Source organism: Lissotriton vulgaris, chromosome 3_1, assembly GCF_964263255.1.
Source record: "Lissotriton vulgaris chromosome 3_1, aLisVul1.2, whole genome shotgun sequence".
Taxonomy (NCBI): Eukaryota; Metazoa; Chordata; class Amphibia; order Caudata; family Salamandridae; genus Lissotriton; species Lissotriton vulgaris.
In genome coordinates, this window is record NC_141689.1 from 1,080,504,900 (window position 1) to 1,080,528,142 (window position 23,243).

The 23,243-nt window shown below is 42.5% G+C and overlaps 1 protein-coding gene across 1 annotated transcript in view; it reads right to left on the minus strand.

Moving 5' to 3' along the window:
* Nucleotides 1-1,351: 1,351 nt before the first annotated feature.
* LOC147727440 (uncharacterized) overlaps nt 1,352-23,243 on the minus strand; it is a 104,177-nt gene continuing 82,285 nt past the window's right edge. Inside the window, exon 8 of the mRNA XM_086963117.1 lies at nt 1,352-2,375. Within this exon, the coding sequence (XP_086819243.1) occupies nt 1,678-2,375 (698 nt within the window). The 3' untranslated portion in view covers nt 1,352-1,677. The remainder of the gene's footprint in view (nt 2,376-23,243) is intronic.

The following is a 23,243-nucleotide window of genomic DNA, read 5'->3' on the forward strand; positions in this document are numbered from 1 at the left end:
AAGGGTGCTAAGGAGCAACTTGAAGTTGATGGTAATTTGCGATTCCTTAATGCAAATTTGCATTTAGCGATTGCTTCATGCATTGCATTTAGGGAATCGCAAATTGTGATTCCCTAACTGCATTTGCAATTTAGGTAATCACAAAAACTGTGATTACCCATATTGCGAATGCCATAAGTTTCATACATTGCAAAAGGTATTTTTTGCATTTGCAAACAGCCTTGATACATCTGGCCCTTAGTATTTTTAATTCTGAGTCCTTTTTACCATGGGCACCAAAACCAGGTTGGGACTGTTCACAAGTCCACTTTCAATTGCCACTGCTTAGCAGGATGTTCATTCTTTGGTTCCCACAAGAACATTCACTGGAAACATTGACTTATCCAGGCATGACACCAGCAGCTTGTGATGCACAGCTGAATACCAGGGGTTGCTGGCTAGAAAATGTTCCTGCAGTGCTTTCACTGGAGGTCACACATTTGCTGTTACACCAGCCTTAGCACCAGCACTTAATATTTTACTCAAAACACTGCTTTGGGGGATCTCTGTGTCCCTAAATAATTTAGTATAGTCATCCTTTAGGATCCTCTGCTGGTAGTATGGACCTTTGGTTGTTGCCTGGAAGCATATGAAAGGAGCTAGCATCAGCAACATATTTCAATGACAGTGAAACAAATGGGGCTCCATAAACACAACAGAGGGGATGATGTACAAATCATAAAGGTTTATTAGCAAAATATAATAAAGGTTAAAAAGCAATCATTTAGTAAGCAAATGTATCCAAAAGCCATATATAGCAATAAGGTTATGCAACCTGAATTTGTATATTATAAAGAAAAAGATGTAAAACATAATGACGTAGAGAGCACAGAATAAGAAATAAATTTGCTCCATAAGGATTTTCCCTATTCTAAATAAGAAATCGAAAGAGGCAAGGGGATGTGCAAAGAGGAAGGTGTCAGCATCAGAAGAACCATGTTAAGGATCAAGGGAAATAGACACACCCTTGGAAAGGAGCATCAGCAGAGTTCGAGAAAGGTCCTCTCTCAGCAATGTCAGGACAGGATCTGCTAACCTATTCTATTGAACACACAATTAAAACACAGTGGAACGTTCTGACAGATGTGTCCCACTAACTCCCTCTAGACGATCTAAACAGAAGATAGTATTCTCTGGGAGCAGGTGGACTTCCCAGGATCCCAGGGTCAGACAAAGAGGTACATAGCTGCGCTGTCTTGAAGTTAGCAACAGTTTGATCAGCTTGAAATATGGAAAGGCTCGTCATTATCAATTATAGGCTGGATTGCATTATTAACAATGTCATTTCCACCCTTGATTTTGTCCTTCTTTTTCTAAATCCTCTGTAAGCAGAGGTTTATTTTTAAAACAAAAACTGGAGACTATTATATCCTTCGCCTAGAACCAGAAATGCCCACTGGTTAAGCTGAAAGCTTACAAATGCCCAAGAGTGAAAGGGGCTTAATAACAGATTCATGCCGCACACATTAAACTTAATTTGTGTTACACAGCTGCTGTTTTTGTTTATCAACTAAGAAGGAAGGAGAGCATTTCATTTAAAATGGCACAGACAAAAAAAAGCTCGCACATGAGACGATCGCAATTCAATTTTTTCCAAAGTCTACTTTGAGGCAGTTTACCAAATAGGCGGGTAGATTTTTATATACGAAACTCTACTTTCTTCTTCCCTCTGACATGTTTAAGAAGCGTGCCTGCCATGTGGACTTTGTGGCTGGATGAATGAGAATAGAATGGATGTCGAAAGTCGTGTGGATCTGGAGTAGCAGTCCCAAGCTTGTCTTGTTGTATTAGAACCTCTTTTCGTGACAAGAGGTATTCAACAAATTTGTTATGCTTTGAAGTACTATGAGGCAGATTGCTTTTAAGCATGTTTGAGGTCTCTCTTTTCTTTCGACCGTCTTCTTCAGAGGAACCATCGCTCTGTGGGCTCCTGAACATAAGATTGTAGTAGGTATCTGGCCCCAATGAAGGAAAATACCCACTGTGGTAAAATGGGAAGTATGAACCGTATTGAGGAGTGTAGTACGGGACCTCCTGGTACCTGATAGTCGGGATATAGCTTCTGAAAGGAACAAAGGGAGTCATGTAGAGAAGCCTGGATTCCTCTTCAGTCACAGCTACCTGAGGCTTCTTCTTAGTTGTGGGAATTACTTTTATGTCAGTTGCTCTTCTCCTTGTGGTCGCTGCTTTGGTTGTGGTCCTGACAGCTGCTTTAGTTGTCGGATGAACAATGACCGTGGGCTTTGGAGAGGTAAGGTCAATGATTTGGCAGTTCACTTCAGGTGACTCAAAGCCGGTCAACCATGTGTCATGGGGGATTGATCTTTTTCTTAATACTGTAAAACAGAAAAATATTGTTAAGAACCAACAACGAGTTACTATTCCCAGCTTTGCATTTGTCTACTTTACAATGCTCAGTCAGATTGTATTCATGTTATTAAATATTTTGGCCTAATAAGCAAAACCTGATTGCAATTTTCACCAGTCTGCTACTTTGTTTCTAAAAGAGTAGCCGTATAAATCTAAGTCCAGACATATAAAGACACACCGTCTTTTTGTGAATCGATTCTTTTTTTGTGAACCGACCTATGTACTTTTTGGTCAGTTCGCAGAATCACCATTCTGAATAAGCCACAATTGATCTAGCTCATTACTGTTTATGAAGGAGACTTAAAATTGCGACTTACTTAAATTGGAAGCCATCACAAGTATTGTGGTCTGCTGTGCCTTTGAATGCATTTAAATAATGTGTTTTTATTAAATATCAGGCAGTTTTCCTTCAAGGAAAGAGGGCTGCATTAAAATTGTTTTTTTGATTGTTTTAGAGTTTGCAGGGGTCTCTGGACCACCACCCACTCACAAAGAAACTTATTCTCAAAAGTCTTTCCCCTTTGTGAGTGGGTTACCAACTCCTTTGAAGAGTCAGTAACCTGTCAATGGTTTGTGACTGACGTTATGGTTGCAAACCACTGAAACATAGCACTCCAAATTCCAGTTTAGAAGAGACACCCTAAATATACGATTCAGTATGCATGTATAAACCCATTTTGTTATAAAGTAAGCACATACCGAATCCCAAAAAGGGTTTAGACTAGAGCATACTATAAAGCCATTTAGTCCTTGCGAACGCTGTGACGTAGTGAATCACAAGTCTTATGACTGCTAAATAGCTTCGTACATCTGGACCCTTTTGCACTACTTCTTTAAATCTAGAGAAACCTGCAAAATGTGCAAGCTTGTCAGTAGCTTCACTGTGCAGCTGACATCATTCTTCACCCTAAATATTCCATTTGAGTAACCTTTGACATTAAAAGCTATAATCTGTATGCTGCTAAAGCAGAACTATATGATTTTATTTCCTAATTATAGGCTTGGTTATATGTCTTTGGGTAACATGAAAAAAACAACAAAAATAAGTATTTAAAAAAGGAATAGTGTGTTCATACTGTTTTACATCACTAATCTTTGTCCAACAGCTCAGCTACTGATTTTACCTGAATTATAACTCTCATTGGAAAACCAAACTAAACCTCTATAGCAGAGTTTTTTTGGCTACAAGCTCTATTTATTGTATATCTGCCAAATTCCATCCTCAAAAGAGCTTGTAATGAAAGTTCTTGCTATCGATGATGTTTGCGCAGTGCATTGAGGTATCTCTGAAAATGTAAGTTGCCAGTACCCACATTTGTTGAGGTAAGCTCCACCATTCTGGATATTGTTGGGGGAATACCACTCATTGAGTACCAGAGATGACACGTCCACCATAAGTCCCCTATTCTAACAAATAAAAATGATGATTGATATTATGGCTGACTGGTGTCCCAAACGTTAGAGCACAATTGAGAGGCTGCAGCAGAAATATCAATCAATCAAACAGGATTCATAGAGTTCGGCTAATCACCTGTGAAGGTATCAGGTTGCTGTCAAGTTATTTTCTAGGGTTCTTCAGTGGGGAAAATCAGTGTTTAATAGGCTGTATATGTGGTGGCTACTAGCGTTTACCACAGGGGTTACATGACCTCAAGTACTTCTGCTCTCCCACTGGATTACAACTTAAATCCTGTTTTTACTCTTGACTCTCCAATCAATCAATCAATCATATCATTTGTAAAGCGCACTACTCACCCGTGAGGGTCTCAAGGCGCTGGGGTGGGGAATGCTACTACTGCTCGAAAAGCCAGGTCTTGAGGAGTTTTCTGAAGGTCAGAAGTTCTTGGGTCTGCCGTAGGTGGATGGGGAGGGTGTTCCAGGTCTTTGCGGCGAGGTGGGAGAACGATCTGCTGCCTGAGGTTGCTCTTCGGTAGTGGGGGACTATAGCGAGGGCGAGGTCGGCGGAGTGGAGCTGGCGGGTGGGGGTGTAGAAGATAAGTCGTCTGTTGAGGTACGTTGGTCCGGTGTTGTGGAGTGCCTTGTGTGCAAGGGTGAGGAGCTTGAAGGTTATCCTCTTTTTGACCGGGAGCCCGTGCAAGTCTCTCAGGTGGGGTGTGATGTGGCTGCGGCGAGGGATGTCGAGGATCAGGCGTTCAGAGGCGTTCTGGATGCGTTGGAGCCATCTCATGAGTATGGCCGTTTCCATAGTCCAACCTACTGCTGACAAGGGCCTGGGTGACTGTTCTTCTTGTTTCACTGGGGATCCACTTGTAGATCCTACAGAGCATGCGGAGGGTGTTGAAGCAGGAGGAGGAGACAGCGTTGACCTGTTTAGTCATGGAGAGGGTGGAGTCGAGGATGACCCTTAGGTTGCGTGCGTGCTCGGTGGGTGTTGGAGCGGTTCCCAGTGCGGTTGGCCACCAGGAGTCGTCCCCGGCCGAAGGGTTGGATCCGAGGATGAGGACCTCCGTCTTGTCCGAGTTCAGCTTCAGTCGGCTGTTCCTCATCCATTCAGCAATGGCCTTCATTCCTTTGTGAAGGTTGGTTTTGGCGGTGCGGGGGTCCTTGGTGAGGGAGAGTATCAGCTGGGTGTCATCGGCGTAGGAGAGGATGTTGAGGTCATGCCGATGGGCGACCTGGGTGAGCGGTGCCATGTAGATGTTAAACAGAGTTGGGCTGAGGGATGAGCCCTGTGGTACGCCGCAGATGATCTCGGTGGCTTCAGAGCGGAAGGGGGGAAGGCGGACGTTCTGTGTTCTGCCGGAGAGGAAGCAGGTGGTCCAGTCCAGGGCCTTCTCTTGGATCCCAGCGTTGTGGAGGCGAGTTCGTAGTGTGTGGTGACAGACCGTGTCGAAGGCAGCTGACAGGTCCAGGAGGATGAGGGCCGCCATTTCTTCGTTGTCCTGTCCAGCAGGGACTTGATGTCATCTGTGGCGGCGATGAGGGTAGTCTCGTGCTGTGGTTGCTGCGGAACCCGGACTGGGAAGGGTCCAGGTGCCGCAAGGGTGAGCAATCAAGGGTTACACCAAGAGATGCTAGAGAGTTTTGGAACTGAGATGAAGAATAGCATAATTAACGTCCAATCAGAGCGAAATAACTGAAACATATGTGGTCTTACAAATAGAAGTGAGGTAATATGCCACTGAAATTTGTTAATTTAAAAAAACGAAGGCCATGGAACAAATAGAAGTTTTAAGCACCTTCTGTACCCAAGATACGTGACTGCAGCACAATCGCAGTGGCTATATGTGAAAGAACTGGAAAAACAAATTAATTGGTTCTATGGGCAAGTTACATTACGAGGGAATGATTAGGTACCAAAGAGCCAGCTCACAAATTTTAAGTGTCTCAGTATTCAGTGCATGGGGCAATATGAAATTCAGTAGTCAGTTTCCAAGAAATATACAAACTTTGGAGACAGGCCAGTTTAGGGCCAAACAGGTCTCAAAATTTCAAGTCTGATGAAAATGCGCTGGCACCCAAAGTATGTCAAAGAGGGTATCAGCAACATCAAGGGCCTGTATATCAAAAGTATTCAGTTGCAGTCCAGATATTTAGTTAGTCTGAACACCCACTAATGTCTGGGTTGCCAACTCGATCCACCAAATTAGTTAGTTCTGAGGAACTGTTAAGGCCATCAGGATATCTCCTGAACCGTAACAGCTAGATGAAAGATACAATGGTTCTTTCCACAATCAGGCAACTGACCCCATCCAACAAGCCACTGCCCTAAGCCTAGAAAAATGGGGAAAAAAACTTAGTATCCTGAAAGGCTGGAAGACAGCCAATAAAGGCTTCCCACAAAGTGGTAGCGGGCATGGAGCAGGGATGAAGTCGGCTGACCAAACCATGCAGTCAAGGAATACTCCTTTCAGGTTTTCAATCCTCATAATGATACATTTTGGATGAATAATGACCAACTTCGTTTCAAGTTGCTCAAATTCCAGTATTGCTCACTCCCTCAAGACATCCTTCTGAATCTTTCTGGTCAGGGATCTGTGCTTTTCCAAGAAAAACTTCATCTTTTCCCATTGCTCAGAAGCAGGACACTTCCAGATTATAGGGTTGGTCCTATCCATGGTAGGGCACATGGAGTGGAATACCATTTCTGGCAAATTTCTTTATAAGCTGGTGTTTGGTTGGGGCTGGTATCCTCATTATGGAGCACTGGGGGAAGACCTGGTCCCACAAAAGCTGAAGTTGTTTTCCAAATGTCAAATATTATTTAGCCAGAACATCTTCCTGGGCATTCTACTTTTAAGAAATTGAAGGTTTTATTGAGATATGAGGAATTAAAGAAACTCTGCAGATAAAAATGTGCACGTTTTCAAATTTGCTACAAAACTTAAGCCTGCACTGAGCAATGCCTTTAAACTATTTGAGCAAGGAAAATGGTATAAAATATTTGACTTATGGGATCATTTGATGTTGGCAGATTGGCAGCCCCATGATAAATCGGCAGGCTGTACATCCCAATATAATCTGTTGTTCTCCCACGCCATTTAGAAGTAGGGAAACACTTTGATTGTGAATCTGCAGCCTCAGCTAAAATCAGTGAGAAATCGTATGACCTGAGGATCAATACAGAACAGCTACCAGATCAGTACATCAGATGGATTGCCCAATTTTTCGACCTAGATTTTTTCTGGCTTGGAGACATGTGAATATTGGCAGCCAGAATAAGGGAAAATAACCAATACAACTTAAACACAGAGAGAAAATTCTCTGCATGGCAAGGCTATTACATTTTTGTTTCTCAAAAACATTCATATGCTTTGGAGATTTATGTCTGAGAAACAAAAATAATGTTGACCGAGTTCCCAAGACGGGGTGTCCTGCCTGGCGTTATAGTTTGGAGAAAAGGGATTCCGCACTTAAGCTGAAACACTTTTTCCAAAAGGATCCCTGCTAAGCTGGCAGGAATCTTTAATGGTGGTGAGCTGTTTCCTGCAAGAAGAGGCGGTCCCTCTATCACACCGACAGGCTGTCTGCTACGTTGTACATGAATTCATGTGAAAATAAAATCTGAGAAACTGTATTGAAGGAAACCAAATCATGGAAAAACAATTTTAAGGAAAGACAATTTTAAGGAATTAAAAAAATCGAAAATTAAGGGAAACACTTTATAGAAAAGATAATTGGGTGGGGATAAGTGCAATGAGGTTTTTTTAGGTTCAGTGATGGGTTAAGTTTAGGGATGATAAAGGGGTTTTAGGGTTCAGGGATGGGTGGAGTTTATGAGTGGTGAGAGGTTTTATAGGGATCAGGCATGGACGGAGTTTTGGGTGGTGAGGGTATTTTAGGGTAAATGGACGAGTGGAGTTTAGGAGTTGTGGGGGTTTTTTAGGGCTCAGAGATGGGTGGCGTGAAGGAGTGTTGAATTGTTTTAGGTTTTATTGATAAATGGAGTTCAAGGCTGGTGAGTGTTTTTAAGGTTCCGGAATGGATAAAGTTTTGGAGTGGAGAAGGATTTTTAAAGTTCGGGAATGGGTGGAGTTTAGGGTGGTGTTGGGTTTTAAGGGTTTAGGGATAGGTGGAGTTTATGTGTAGAAAGGGTTTTTAGGGTTCAATGATGCAGGAGTTTAGAGTTAGTTTTGTGGGAATTATTATTTATGGTGTTGATGTAGATACTATTGATTCAAGTTCCAAATAGGTAAAAAGCTCTGGTATGTTTTCCATTACATGTTTAACGCTTAGTTTGTATTCCTACATACCTAAAGGCTATCTTTGCAGTCTACAGAAGTGCTTTCAGTTACAGTTGGGGAAGAAACTCAATACTTAATTTCAGCTGGAAGTTGCTGGTGGGGGCCACCAGCACACATTTTTGGGGACCGGCACCTGTTTTTCTACATCTGACATTTAATGACAGCAACAGAAAGAAAAACGAAGCTGAAAGGCAGAGGAAGAGAATAACGGGAAATCTTCATAAAGGGAGAAAGTAGGAACCTGAAAGAGTTAGATAAAGGGGCAGGAACTGTTTGCTAGATCATTAAAGAGGCATGGGGTGGAATAAAGACTACACATCCTCTGTCTTGGTGTGCCAACATTTAATCGCCCAGGCCAAAGGTTTCTTAGCAGAGCTTTAGCACAAGCACTCAGTGTTCAATAAATTAAGCACTGGAGAAACTGACGAAAAAGTTACTTACTGTGTAATATCGTTTCAGCCACTCAGTCACATGCCAAAAAGTGAAGGCTTTGGTCCGTGGGTTTTGGAAACATTTGGTGGAGTTGTATGGTAGAATTAGTCATCTGCCACCTCTGGTGCACATTTCAGAAAGTAGACCTTGTGCACCCTATACGTTTTTAGGGGAGTCTCACCATAAATAGGTATCCAAAACACGCAAGCAGGGGTATAAGAACTACATATGTATTCTACCTGCTCACTAGTTTTCTGTGGCTAATGTCCACGGGAAGTAGAACGTAGATTGGCAAGCCACAGGAAGGACATGTTATCCGCTAGGCATATTACCTCACATTCACACAACAAACGTGAAACAGCCCACATATATATACACACAACGAGAGGGAGGGGAAAGCAATAATTTCATCAATGGAGGACTTCACAGATTTTAAAGGAAAGAGCTGGTAGGCTGCCACCCTGCCATCAGTACGGCAGATGAAAAGGTTGGTGCTACAGTGAACTTCATTGAACTGTCAGCTCCTGGCTCTCTTATGATCTGCTGGTGAACCCCATTAAACGCACCGAACAAACCCAGAGGATGGGCAAATGGTTGATTGTACTGTCGAAAAGTCTATAATTTATAATCAATGTAAATGTCCTGGCGCTGTCTTCTTTTTCAGGTAAACATGTAACATAGCAAGTAAGTCCCTCTTAAATATCTTAAAGATGTCACATACATACTTCTTGTCCATATCATCTTAGGTGCTGAGAATCCAAACAGACAATTCTAATATTGAGGGTTTCCGATTTTAAAGAATCTACATTTTTATTGTCAAAGCTAACCATTTTGTTATTCAAAGGCCCTTTGATTTCCCAGATTTAAGGTTTCTTCAAATACTAATCTGAAAGTATCATGCAGATAATTTTGCCATCATATTGGTTCATTCTATGGGAGGGGGGCATTGTTTTTTCCAAGCATGTAGAGGTTCTCTCTATAAAATTAGCGACAAAAGTCCTATGAATGGAAAGTAACCTGTGAAGCAATGAAATAAGAGCATGTACAAAAAACTCCATGTTGAGGAGAACAGTACATTGCGAAGAATTCACAGGATGGCCAAGACCACATTGGTGAAGTTATTATCTGTAAATGGTGGTCTTAGAACCCACATAAATGTTTAAACTTTTTCGGTCTGAACTAAAGGCAATACTGATGCAATTTATTTGATGAAATACAGTTTATTCATCGGCAGAGCATTATCCCTGGTAGCATAGGGTTCAGCGAGTTACTATGTGATTTGAGGATAATTCTAGTAGCTTCAAAAGTTACGACAAAACAGCAATTTCTGTTTTATTGACTCAACATGAAATTCGTTGATAGTGGGGCAATATTGGTGACCCGAGAATGGACGAGTATTGAAATCAAAGGGAGCAAATTGATCATGTGTAAAGGAGATAGTTTACTAAAAGTAGCATCAAAAACATGCTACTGTCCTTTCATATCAGGGAAACTAGTATCTAACCAAATGCTTAAGTGGCAATAAAACTATAGAACTTGTCTTGCATTGTCCTCTTTGGGCAAGCCTAGCAAACTCTAAGAAATAGTCTATTGGCACCATGTAAAATTGTTGGTTTTACACTCATCGAGTACTGTATTTCAATGTAAGAGAAACGGACTCTTAAGGGTTTTATGTAAACTATGCAAATTGATTCAAGCATCTAAGAAAAACGAGGAGTCGAGATGCAAACCGTGTGGGAAAAGGGGTAGGAAGAAACCAAGCAACGTGAAACAAAAACAAAAAGTGGAAATTCAAAAAAACACAACTAAGACAAAGTTATAACAAGTGGCCAAGTGCAAAGAAAAAGATACATATAAAGGATAAAAGTGGAAATTAGTTGAAAAAGAAAAAAGCAAAAGTAAAATGTTCATGATGGAATTGATTTGGGGGAGGGATTGAAATCTCTTCCGCCCAAAAAAACCTAAATGCACGTTAAAATAATACTGTAAATCACCCTGAGATTTAGTGAATTTCTACTAGCAGTTAACCTCCAACACTGTTCCTCTATCCAGCCATGCCTCTATCCAGTAATTATTTCACATCCATGGATGTGCAATACTGTAGAGCAGGAGGTATTCTACCCCATTGTGATCTCCAGTGTGACATTTGCAATGGCAATAGAATGGGAACTGTTATAGTCAAATGTGATATGTGCTCTCTTCCGAATACAGGTGTATGAGCAGTCCTAGATAAATGACATGCTGGAAAATTTTTGTATATTGGTTTGTAATATTCTTGTTGAGACATCTGCAATATTTAGCTATGCTGTATACCACCAAATGTTTCAGAGAATTAGTTGCAGACAGGGCCTTTATGTGTATTCTCAATGGGTCCTTCACACGTCAGTGTCTATATGTGACATGAGTGCATACATCTGAATAAATATTTGGTATGTGGTAGACTTTCACTGGTATGTAGACAGATGACACCCAACACTGGGGAATAGCAGAGGATCATTAGGGAGCTATAAACAGTCATCAGAAGTCTAAGCTCCACCAATATCCTCTTGCAGATAAAATTGCATTGAGATGTGTTCTGGACAATTCAACTCAAGAGTAATCAGAACAGGCTGACTTTATGTAGCGTCTCCAGCTGCCTTTAAAAAGACACTCTCAATTAGTTTCTATATTGATAGGATAATATAATTTACCTAAGAGAGGGCAAAAACGTAAGATTCGAAGTCAGTTCTAAATCCCAGATGAACACCATCCTCATCTCCTCATCATTTGTGTATCCTCCCTTCAGGGCAAAGATGTGCTGCATATCTTGATTCAACCCGGCACCTGTTTTCGATTTGACCACTTAAGCAGTGGTGGCTCGCATAGGGCGTGCTGCGAGTCGGTGGAGTGGGGCAGGGGAGGACCAGGGTGGAGGGGGAGTAAACTCGGACATACGAAAGAACCGAGAAAAGTAATTATTACGTTCCTCCGTTCCGCTGTATGTCCGAGTTTACTTTCTTCCTCCCCCTTAAATGGCACTCCACCCTTCTCTGCTTTGCCAGACCACAAAAAAGGTATGTTATGATGCTTGCCCACCTGATTTGTGATCTTTCAAAGATCTCCTTTCCTTTTTACCAAGCAAGTACAACCACTGCCTTGTGTAAAATATGCATAAAGTTACCCAAAACAGGTAGATTTTTCTGAGATCTGGGTAATTAACATATCCTGATTTCTGTGACAACATATGGATCACATATTACTGGTTCAGACATGATCCAAATCCTTATTCAGTTTTCAATGTGGATTTGGGGACTGAAAGTAAGAAAATAGAATTCGCAAATCTTGACACGCATTTTAATTGGCTTAGCAAGATATTTCTGAATTTCATAATGAAATCTATTTGGAAAAATTACACTGTACCGGTTAGCTAACTTAATTTTCTTTATTAAAGAAGTAAACAATGAAATTAAACTGATATGACTTGAAATTAATCTTATAGGGCTGATGGTGTCAATTACCTTCGAATTATTGTAAGCAGAATGAGCAACACTGAAGATGTACTGAGACACTTTAAAGAATGTTTTAATCAGTAACAGTTCTGTTTAATTTCTCAGTACTTTGAAGAAATTTCTGTAATTAAAATGAATATCAAAAGAGAAATTGCACTTCTCTTTTCTAAAAAAGTAAATTATATTTTTCAAACGTCATGTTTAAGGCAAACACTGTGATATTCTATGATAACCAGGCAAGATACGCAATGTACGCTTTCTAATTCACAAAAAAGCTACAATACTCTTTAACGTGTAGGAAATCTTCTTTTTGTTACACTGCATTATCAGTTAGGAGATCTTCACCGTCCAGCTCTTAGTTTGTAGTGTTTATGAATTTTGAGGAGTTCTGGAAAGATCAGTTGCATGAGAGTCTTACACATATGATGTCAACGCTACAGCTGAAGCTGGTTTAGTTTTATTTGGTACTTACGCTTACTTTACTTTACTTACTTAGAATTTGCCATTACAATGCTTTATGATTATTATTACTGTTAGCTACAGGCAAATGAGGCCTATGTGGATATTTGCTGCCATTCTCTATTTACAAATGTGGAAAGATGCACTCTGGGTATGGCAGAAAAATCCAAAACAACAAATTAGCATGCAAAATTGTAGTCACATGGCACACCTTATAGGAAGGTTGTATCTAATATATATCTACCTTTGGTATTTCAAATTCAGAACAAAGAACCATGGAAAAATATGACCTACTATAGAAATAGAATGAATATGTTTATAATTTTATACATGAATAGACTTTATATTTGCATTCATAATTGGAACAACTGGTGGCCCTGACTTTAAACAGCATTTGAAGATACTACGACTGTTTTTCGAGTCACAGAATGATTTTCAAACTGTCACAATCACCAAAGGCTGTTTCCTAACTGTTCGTGTGTCCCCATGTTAGTTTAAAGGTGCCCAAAAAACTAAGGGGCATATTATCAAGAAAGCTCAATACATTTTTGCCGCTTTTATCGGCAGGAAACTGCCAATAAAGCGGCGATAATGGGCTTGATAATATGCTCTATGGAATTCTAATCGAAGCCCATGTTAGATGTGAAGTCATCTAACATGGGCTTCGATTTGAATTTCATGGAGCATATTATCAAGACCATTATCGCCGCGTTATCAGCAGTTTCCTGCCGATAAAAGCGGCGATAATGTATCGAGCATTCTTGATACCCCTTAATTTGCAATAAAAAAAAAAAAAAAAAAAAAAAAAATATATATATATATATATATATATATATATATATATATATATATATATATATATATATATATATATATATATATATATATATATATACTTCACATAATCAGAAATAACAGAATTTCACAGGCACCCATGCTGGGACTTCCATATTTGTTCTGTGATTGAAGCTGTAAAGTTGGTGAATCTTACATTTATGGGCATTCCCCAGCAATTTAAAGGATGTTGCCTCCTGAAATGGAGTGGCAATTATAGGATGTTTCATGATGGCGTAGATGGGGGCATTTGTTAAAATATTTTGCAGTGGAGAATATATGAAAAGCGACATTTTGCATTCCTTCCCAGGCCTAACTATCAACTGAACAATGGATGGACCCTAAGCTAAACTAACAGTATCTTGTCCACATGCAATGGGAACACAAATACAAACACATTTAAAGATAGGTTGTACTTGGGTGTCAATATGATGTTCAAAGTTGTCAGCTGCATTTTCTAACACACCTGGTATATATTGTAGAATAAAGAAAGACTTATTTGTGCATAAACCCTTTTTGTCTTATGTTAGTCACACAGAATACACATGGGGGCAGGCTACTCCTGATTATAAAGCACCTCTATGGAAACTATTACAAGAGAAACTGAAGCAAAAAATAAAGCATACAACTACGCTTCTCCAATTGTACAGTGCGTGAGTGAAATTTCGGAAATAATAAACGAGGCAAAGGTAAGAGCACAGGAAAAGAAATTGGAATGGGCTGAGGGTACCAGAAGATCAGACAGGTTTGCTGTTTGAAGAGTACATAAAAGGACGGAATTTCAATCAACACATTTCTAGGTATAGGATGCACTATAAGGAGCAGGTGAGAAACAAGTGCCCAGATGGCTAAGAAGGAGTCCCAAGAGCTATAGACATTACAATATTGCAAAATATTCTCCAGAATGCCGACAACACACAACTTTAATGAAAGTCACCGCCGCTCTAGGTATTCAGTGTATCAAACACTTCCTGTACCTCATCAGGTCCCGAGTAAACTGCACCTACCTGAATCTCACCCTACCAGAACAAACGTCTACTATTTGTCAACAACAATAAGCAAAACTAGTCCAAACTTGGGCTGAAACACAAACCTGGACTGATTCAAGCACCAGGTTTCATCCACTGCCAAGTCACTAAGATTCATTCTAAACACTGACATCTCCCTCAATAGACACATAGCAAAGAAACTGAAGCTGGCCCAGTACCAGAAAGAATAACTATTCGTCGTGGAAAGAGGTTTAAAAAATGCTGCTAAAAGCCTAACATTCTCAATATTGGATGGAGGCTTTCTTTCCCAGACTCCACACTGCCTCCCTTAATAGCATCCTACATGACATATTGTACATCATCAAGGGTGTTTACAAATATGACTACATCACCACTATCCCGCTAGTACTCCACTGGGTCCCACAGCAAGCCTTCATAATTGTCAAAACCGCTGCACTCATTACAAAGTCATTATGACTAGCACCCCGCCTATCTCAAATCGAATGGGATTTGTACAGCGCGTTTAATCACCTGTGAGGGCATTCAGGCACTGAGAGTGCTGCTGTATAGGGCTCAGTTGAACAGTCAGGTCTTGAGTCCTTTTCTGAATTCCAGCAGAGATGATGAGGTCCAAAGGTGAAGTGGGAGGACTTAGCAGCGAGGTTGGAGAAGGAGCAATCGCCACTGTTGCTGCGACGGACACGGGCTGTGAGCGAGGCAGACGAAGTACAGGTGTCTGGAGGGAAGGTGGAAGTTCAGTTGGTGGGTGATGTATGCTGGTGCCTGATAGTAGAGGGCTTTGAAGGTGTGGATCAACATCTTGAATTGGCATCTCTTCTGAATAGGGAGCCAGTGGACATTCTTGAGGTGGGGGCGATGTGGGTCTGTCTGGGAAGGTCTAGGATATGTCTGACCAGGTAATCCACGTTTACTACGAAACTTTTTTCCGCGGACTTTGACTCCGCATACCATTACTCCGCGAGGTCTTTGACCCCGCATACCATCACTCCGCATTTTTTCACAACGCGTGTGCATTTACCACGCATGCCTTTACAACGAATTACGTTGTAAAGGCATGTATGGTAAATGCACACACGTTGTGAAAAAAACCCAGACTTCATGAAGAAGGAACCAGGAGGAGAGAGGAACCACGACGAGGGATAGGTAAGGGGGTTTGGGTTAATTTTTTTAGGGGTGGGGGGGTCGTTCTGGGGTACTGATTGTGTAGTGTAGTGTAGTGTTGTGGTGGTTGTGTAGTGTAGGGTCGTGCTGGGGGTAGTGTTATAGGGTTTAGGGCAGTGTTGTGGTGATTGTGTAGTGTAGGGTGTAGGGTAGTGTAGGGTAGTGTTTTAGGGTGTAAGGCAGTGCTGGGGGGTCGTGCAGGGTAGTGTTTTAGGGTTAAAGGAATTGTTGTAGTGATTGTGTAGTGTAGGGTTGTGTTGGGGGTAGTGTATTAGGGTTTAGGGTAGTGTTTTAGTGTTTGTGTAGTGTATGTTAGTGTTTTAGGGTAGTTGTGGTGTTTGTGTAGTGTAGGGTCATGCTGGGGTAGTGTTTTAGGGTTTAGGGTAGTGTTGTGGTGTTTGTGTGGTGTAGGGTCATGCTGGGGTAGTGTTTTAGTGTTTGTGTAGTGTAGGGTAGTGTTTTAGGGTTTAGGGTAGTGTTTGTATAGTGTAGGGCAGTGATGTGGTGTTTGTGTAGTGTAGGGTCGTGCAGGGGTAGTGTATTAAGGTAGTGTTGTAGTGTAGGGTCATGCTGGGGTAGTGTTTTAGGGTTTAGGGTAGTGTTGTGGTGTTTGTGTAGTGTAGGGTCATGCTGGGGTAGTGTTGTAGTGTTTGTGTAGTGTAGGGTAGTGTTTTAGGGTTTAGGGTAGTGTTTGTATAGTGTAGGGCAGTGATGTGGCGTTTGTGTAGTGTAGGGTCGTGCAGGGGTAGTGTATTAAGGTAGTGTTGTAGTTTTTGTGTAGGGAAGAAAAGGGGTTTATGGTCGTGCTGGGTAGTGTAAATGTAGGGAATGGACTAGGTGTCGAGGGTGGGTTGTGCAGGGGTACTACATTAGGGTGTAGGGTAGGGTAGGGTAGTGTACTCTCATTTACCTTTAAAACGTTTACAATGAGTATACCTTTAACATGCATGCCTTTGCGTTGTAATGGCATGCGTGGTAAAGGCATAGTCGTTGTAAAAGTTTGCGTTGTGGTAATTTGCGGGGTGAGTGTACTTGCGGTATAATAATTGCGGAGTGATGGTATGCGGGGTAATTGTTCGCGGGAAAACGTCACATATTCGTCTGGCCAATGTGCTCTGCATTGTTTGCAGTCTCTTGTGGATGTGCGAGGTGATTTCTGCGGAGAGTGCGTTGCCGTAGCCCATTCGGCTGGTAACCAACGCTTGTGTGACAGTATGTCTGATGTCAATGGGGAATCACTTGAAGATCTTGTGGAGCATGCAAAGGGTGTGTAAGCATGCAGATGAGACTGTTGATCTGTCCTTTCATGGTAAGCTTACTGTCCAAGATGATGCCAAGGTTGCGGGCGTGGTCGGTCGAGGTGAGTGAGGGTCCTTGTTTGGGGGGCCACCAGGTGTCGTTCCATGGTGAGGTGTTGTACCTAAAGATAAGGACTTCTGTCTTGTCTATGTTGAGTTGTAGGCAGTCGGAGATGCTCATCATGCACCTACGGAAGTTGGTCAGTGTGGCGGAGGGGTCTTCTGATAGTGAGAGGATGAGCTGTGTATCGTCGGTGTGGGAAATGATTTTCAGTCTATGCATTCTGATGATGTTGACCAAGGGAGTCATGTAGGCATTGAACAGGGTAGGGCTGAGGGAGGCACCTTGAGGGATGTCACAGATGGTGTTCTTGGGTTCAGAGGTGAAGGGAGGATGGCGGATTCTCTTGGTTCTTCTGATGAGGAAGGAGGCGATCCTTTTGAGGAAGTCTCCTTGGATTCCAATGTTGTGAAGTCTTTTGATCAGGGTGTGGTGTGATACAGTGTGGAACGCACTGAGAGGTCAAGGAGGATCAGGGTCGCCACTTTTCCTTGGTCGAGGAGGGATATGATGCCATCTGTGGCTGCAATCAGGGCAGTTCGATGCTGTGGTTGGTGCAGAATATGGTTTTGGAAGTGTCCAGAAGATTGTTGCTCTCCAGGTGGTCTGTGAATTGGTGGTTGATGGCCTTCTTGAGGACATTGGTGGGAAAGGGGAGCTGGGCGATTGGGCGGTACTTCTTGAGTTTGTTGGGGTGAGTGGATGGTTTCTTGAGTAGTGGCTTGACATCTGTGTGTTTTCATTCTTCAGGGGAAGGTGGTCATGATGATGGATGCATTAAAGATGGCAGTGAGCTCGCTACTGATCGTCTTACTCCCAAGGATAAAGATGTGGTGGAGGTAGGGATCCATGGGTGCTCCTGAGTGGCCGGAGTTCCTGATGGATGTGGTGTCTTGCATGGTGAGCTCGTCCCAGGTGTTGGGCAGGTCATTGTGTTTCTCGTCTGTGGGGGCGTAATTGCTGAGGATGTTGATGGGTTGGGGTTTGAAGATTCTGTAGATGGAGGACATCTTGTCGTGGAAGAAATCCACTAGGGAGTCACTGAGTTCCTGTGAACGGGGTCATGGTGTTTTCAGTACCTGAGGGGCTGGAGAACCCTCTGACGATGTTGAAGAGTTTCTTTGCATGGTTTGAATTTGCTTCGATGCTCGACGAGGGTACTTCTTTGCATCTTTTTCAGGAGTTGGTGATATTTGTTTAGGGTTGTTTTGAATGTTGTTTGGTCCATGGGCTCTGTGCTGGTGGGCTATTTCCTTTCACGTTGTTTGCAGCTGCACTCCATAGTTAGTAGCTCAGTAGTGTAACAGGCCGCTTGCTTGGGGACCTCTTGGGCTTAGTGGGTTTGCATGGGGTGACTGTCGGCACAGTATGTGATCTAGGTGGAAAGTTTTTTGACTGCCTGTTTTGGGTTGGTTGCGGTGTGAGGCGGAAAGTGTTGAGGCTATTGGTCGATTGGCTCTCTGAGACTTTGTTCCAGCAGTGGTGTGAAGAGCTGGAAGGCTGAGGGGTAGTGCAGGGGATTCCCGAGATGGTGAAATGATCATGGCATGGTCAGTCCAGGTGAACTTGGTGACAGGGCTGTGCTTGATTCTGTCACTGGCAGTGAAGATGAGGTTGAGTGTGTGTCCTGCGATGTGAGTGGGGTTGGTGACCAGTTAAGTAAAGACAATGTTGCCCATGCTTTCGAGGAGGTTGGTGGTGTTGGTATGTTGTGGTCGTCAAGGTGACAGTTGAGGTCACTAAGGAAGATGTAGTTTTAAGAGACGATGGCTGAGAAGCAAACATGCAGTCATGAAACCACCAGACTGGAGACGAAGAAGTATAAACATGGGAAAAAAACAAAGCAACTGGCCTTCTCCATCCAAGCAACCAGGACCTGGAATGACATCCCAATATCAATCATGACTGTGCCAAACCTGCTCCAATTTAGGAAACAGCTGAAGACACACCTCTTTAAAGAAACCTACAACACAAAGAAATAACAGTCCATTATTTTCCACTCATAGAAACCAGATATCCCTCCAATCACCAGTTAAATGTCTCTCTGCCTTTAACTGTGTACAGTTATCCACCGTCTTTCAGCTGGTGTGCGCTACACAAATACCACAACTATACATAAATTCATTTAGATGAAGAACTAACAAAACTGCAACTGGTGAAGACGTGGCAATTAAGGGAAGTGAAATTGTAGGAGCACTTTAAAGCAAGGAAGGATTTTTTTTTAAATAATGAAAAAATACACCTGCTAAACCATTTGGACCATGCTTATAGGGTCAACGGAGTGACTAGAATATATAAACTATCCAATATGAGGAATATGAAGCAATAACAGCTGTATAATAAAATGAACTGGTATGTTGTTCGTGTTGCATCTTAACAAATAGCGGCAGACAATTATTAATATTATTGTAGCTTATTAAGCTCACGGCTACCTCCAACGGAGGTGTCCCAGAGCTAGAGGCGTATGACAGGAGGAAAGGCAGGTCATCCAGTGCTAATAGAAGGAGAACAAAAAGCCAGGTCTTCAGATTCTTCCTAAATTCAGTTTTTGGCTTGGCTTTCCGAATGGGCTCAGGCATAGAGTTCCAAAGAGACGTTGTTCTGACAAGGGAACGAGTGGCCGCCAAGCCTAGCTTTTGCAACGCGTGGGATGACTAACACTTCTCAATGATTTGACCTTAAGACCCTCGTCTGATGGTATTTTCGGCGTCTCTTCCTAAGGTATGGAGGGCCAGTGTCCCTAGCTGCTTTATAGGCGAGAGTCAGTGCCTTAAATTCTATCCTCCTTTTGACACGCAACCAGTGCAGGCTGCAGAGTTGGGAGGAAATGTGGTGGCAGAGTGACACATTTCTGATGAGCCTGACTGTCGCATTCTGGATAGTTTGTAAGTTTCTTATTAGGTGGGCTGGGAGACCCAAATACAGGCTGTTAGCATAGTCCAGCTGGGACGTGATCAATGCATGAAGCACTGTCTTCCTGCAGTCCATAGGTAGGAAATGAAGGAATCTTCGCAGGGACTTCATTTTCCCAAAACAGGACGAGGAGACTTGACCTATCTGGGCCTTGCATGAGAGGGTGGAGTCAAATTTGAACCCCAGATGCCTGGCAGAAGAGACTGGAAGTGGGGGAGGATTAAGTTCTGATGGCTACCAAAGTTGGGCTTGTGGAGGGGACGGCTAGTTAAAAAACAGGACCTCCGTTTTATCAGTGTTCAGCCTTTGGAAATAGTCAGTCATCCATGATGAAATGTAAACCAAACATTGTTTAAAGTTGGTGAATGCTGTCTTGGGGTGATCCCTAAAAGAGAACACAAGCTGAGTGTCATCAGCATATGAGACAACACTTACACTGTACTGCTCGACTAGTGGGGCAAGGGGTGCGAGGTAAACATTAAAAAGAGTTGGGCTCAGAGCCAAGCCCTGAGGAACTCCACCAACAAGAGGACGGAGGGAGGAGATATAGGGGCAAAGAAGAAATTTCTGGGACCGGCCTTCAAGAAAGGAATGGAAACAGGCTAATGTGGTTCCCGTCACTCCCAGATGCGTAAGCCTCTCTAGTAGGATCTGATGTGATACCGTGTCAAACGCTGTGGATAAATCCAGCAGCACTAGCATTGCACAGCTGCCCTTATCTAGGGTGTCCCTTATCAGTTCCGCGACTTCAAGCACAGCTGTCTCTGTGCTGTAGCCTGATCTAAAGCCAGACTGGGAGTCATGTAGCAGTTTGTTAGGCTCTAAGAACTCTGATAGTTGTTTCTACACTTTCTACTCAAGGATCTTGGCCGGTGCTGGCAGGAGGGAGATTGGCCTAAAGTTCTTCAGTTCTGCAGGATCTGCGTCTTCCTTCTTGAGAATTGGCTGAACCAGTGCTGTTTTCCAGATGGAAGGGTAGGTGTGTTGTATTCCGCTTTAGGTGTCCGTATATAGGTTTTCCTGAAACATGTCCTTTTATAGGCACAATTTGCATTGCCCTTATATAGGCATAAGATCCCAGTCCTTATTTAGGCATTAGCCATGGTATCCAAATACAGGCATGGTCACCTACATCCTTCCACCCCAACATTACAACGAGTTCTTAGAAACCAGAACCTTAAGCCATTGGGAGTGTCCCTAGCCTAGGATTATTGATTTCTCTAAGAACTCATTTACTATAAATTACCGATATACCCTATGGGCTCATTCATGACGTCTTCCTCTGCTCGACTTTACGTCAATGCTAACATTTCTAAGCACCTTCCAGGTATAAATATACCTTCCCTTACCATGGCAAACCATGGCTCAGCGGCACAGCTCGAGTCGACTTGCCAGGGGAAGTTCGGAAGAGACCTCAACTTAGAGGAGTCCGTTTCCCAGCCTGACGCACTGACAAGACACTGTCATCCCTGCTCGCAGAGACTCCAGCTTCCAGTGTTCGGACTCCATGTGCAGGGTGTTTGAGTTTGAGACCCGGAAAGAGATTCCTGCCTCTCTCATTCTAAGGTATGGAGCTGACTGGAACCTAGAGGGACTTTTGGCATACAAACTATAGCATACAAACTATAGCTTACCATACTTTAGAATGCAGCACCTACTTCTTACCTTGTACTACACTTAGGTTAGGTACACAGGGGTATAACTAGTTAGAGAACGCATCCTATGAGTACTCGCATTTTAGCCTGTGTTATTTATGTATATGTATATGAATATGTGTCATAGCTAAAAGAAAATGCTATTGCAGTATTATTTCTTTTTACTGTTTACGCTGTACATAATATATCTCGCATACTGTCATATGATTGTAACAGCTCATATCTCTTACACAAGAAATAAGACTGTTCAATAAATACTTTTATTGAAACGTCCGTCTACTCTTTCTGTGTAACTCTGCAGAAACTAAGCATGCACGATTAGCTGAGTGAAACTGTTATCTATTGTTTGTACGATTCTGAGACGTGTTCCGATTCTAAAGGGAAACAAAGTTGTCATGTTTATGTGGTTGCCAGAAACGACTCCCTTCTTGTTTACAATGAGTTTCTAGTGGCCTCTGAGTTAGCTGGCACACAAAATAATTAAGTTTAATATACTCAATAGAGGCATCCTGACCTCAGTCCTATGCCAAACCTATAGTGTATATTATTCCAATGTGCAGAGCCTATTAGTGAAATAGGAACTACACTACAGGTGCCTGATGCCAGAGACGAGTTCCAAAGCAAGTTTAGAGAGGGATTGCGTAGTGGGGCCAGCAGTTTAAAAAACCTAGCCGGTACGGGTGAATTGTAGACCCGGATTTGGTTTTATTCAATTTAATGAGGGAATTTTTAGGGCTAAACGGGCGAAATTCAGACCATACACCTGGGTTGCGTGGGGTAGAGAGTGGTGAGGCTGACAGCCCAGTCAAGGGAAATGAAGAATAGATAGTCTGGATTTTCTCCTGAGAAAAGACAGAAAGTTCTACTCATAAGGTAGAAGAGGGAGCTATGGTGCCTGTCAAAGTCCCTGGTTTAATGAAGCCCTGAACAATCCAAAAACAATCTTTGGCCGAGTTGTCAGATGATTTAATTTGACTAGGAACATAATCCCTGATGGTGTTACGCTTTAGCCTGTGAATTTTTTCAGTGCTACTCTGTATGCACTCTTAGCCTCTGCGTTTTATGTTTTCCACCAAACCACTCAAGCTTCTTGCAGTGGCTTTTCTCCAAGCGAAGTTCAGTTGTAAACCAGGGGGCAGAGGGTTTATTTCTAGCCAGTTTCATGGATTTAATATGGGCTACTCTGGCTAGAGCCGACGTAACTCATTGGTTAAAAGTGAGGGTGTCACGGCTGGGTTCTCCAGTGAGCAGCAAAGGGGAGTTTAATAGTACTGGGCCATTGCTTCAAGGGAGACTTTCCTCCAGTTTCTTCTGTCTTCGTATTCTGGTCTCACAGAACTTTTACAAATGGTAGTTTTCAAGTTAGAAGGAATAAGGCTGTGATAAGACCATGTGAGGGGGATAGGATCATCAGTTTTTAGGGTATGAATATTGGTAAAAACGAGATCTAACATATGGTCAGCCACATGGGTAGGCATAAAAACTATTTGATGAAGGTTTAACTCCTTAAAGTTATCGGTCAGCTGGGAGGCCAGAGGGCAGCGTTCATTGTCCATATGGACATTAAAGTCGCCCAGGACTATAAAGTTTGAATGCCTCAATGAGAGATCTGCGATCAAATCGCACAGTTCCAAGAGCTCAGTGGATATGCAGTCAGGGGGTCTATATACTAGTATACCAGCAATAGAGAAGGTGGGGGAGAATTTGATATTGAAAGACATAGCTTCAACCCGTCCAGTGTGTTCAATCCTTTTATGTGATATCTCCCGGCTCTTTCTAATGATCACAGCAAGTCACCCCCCAATCTATTGTCATCCT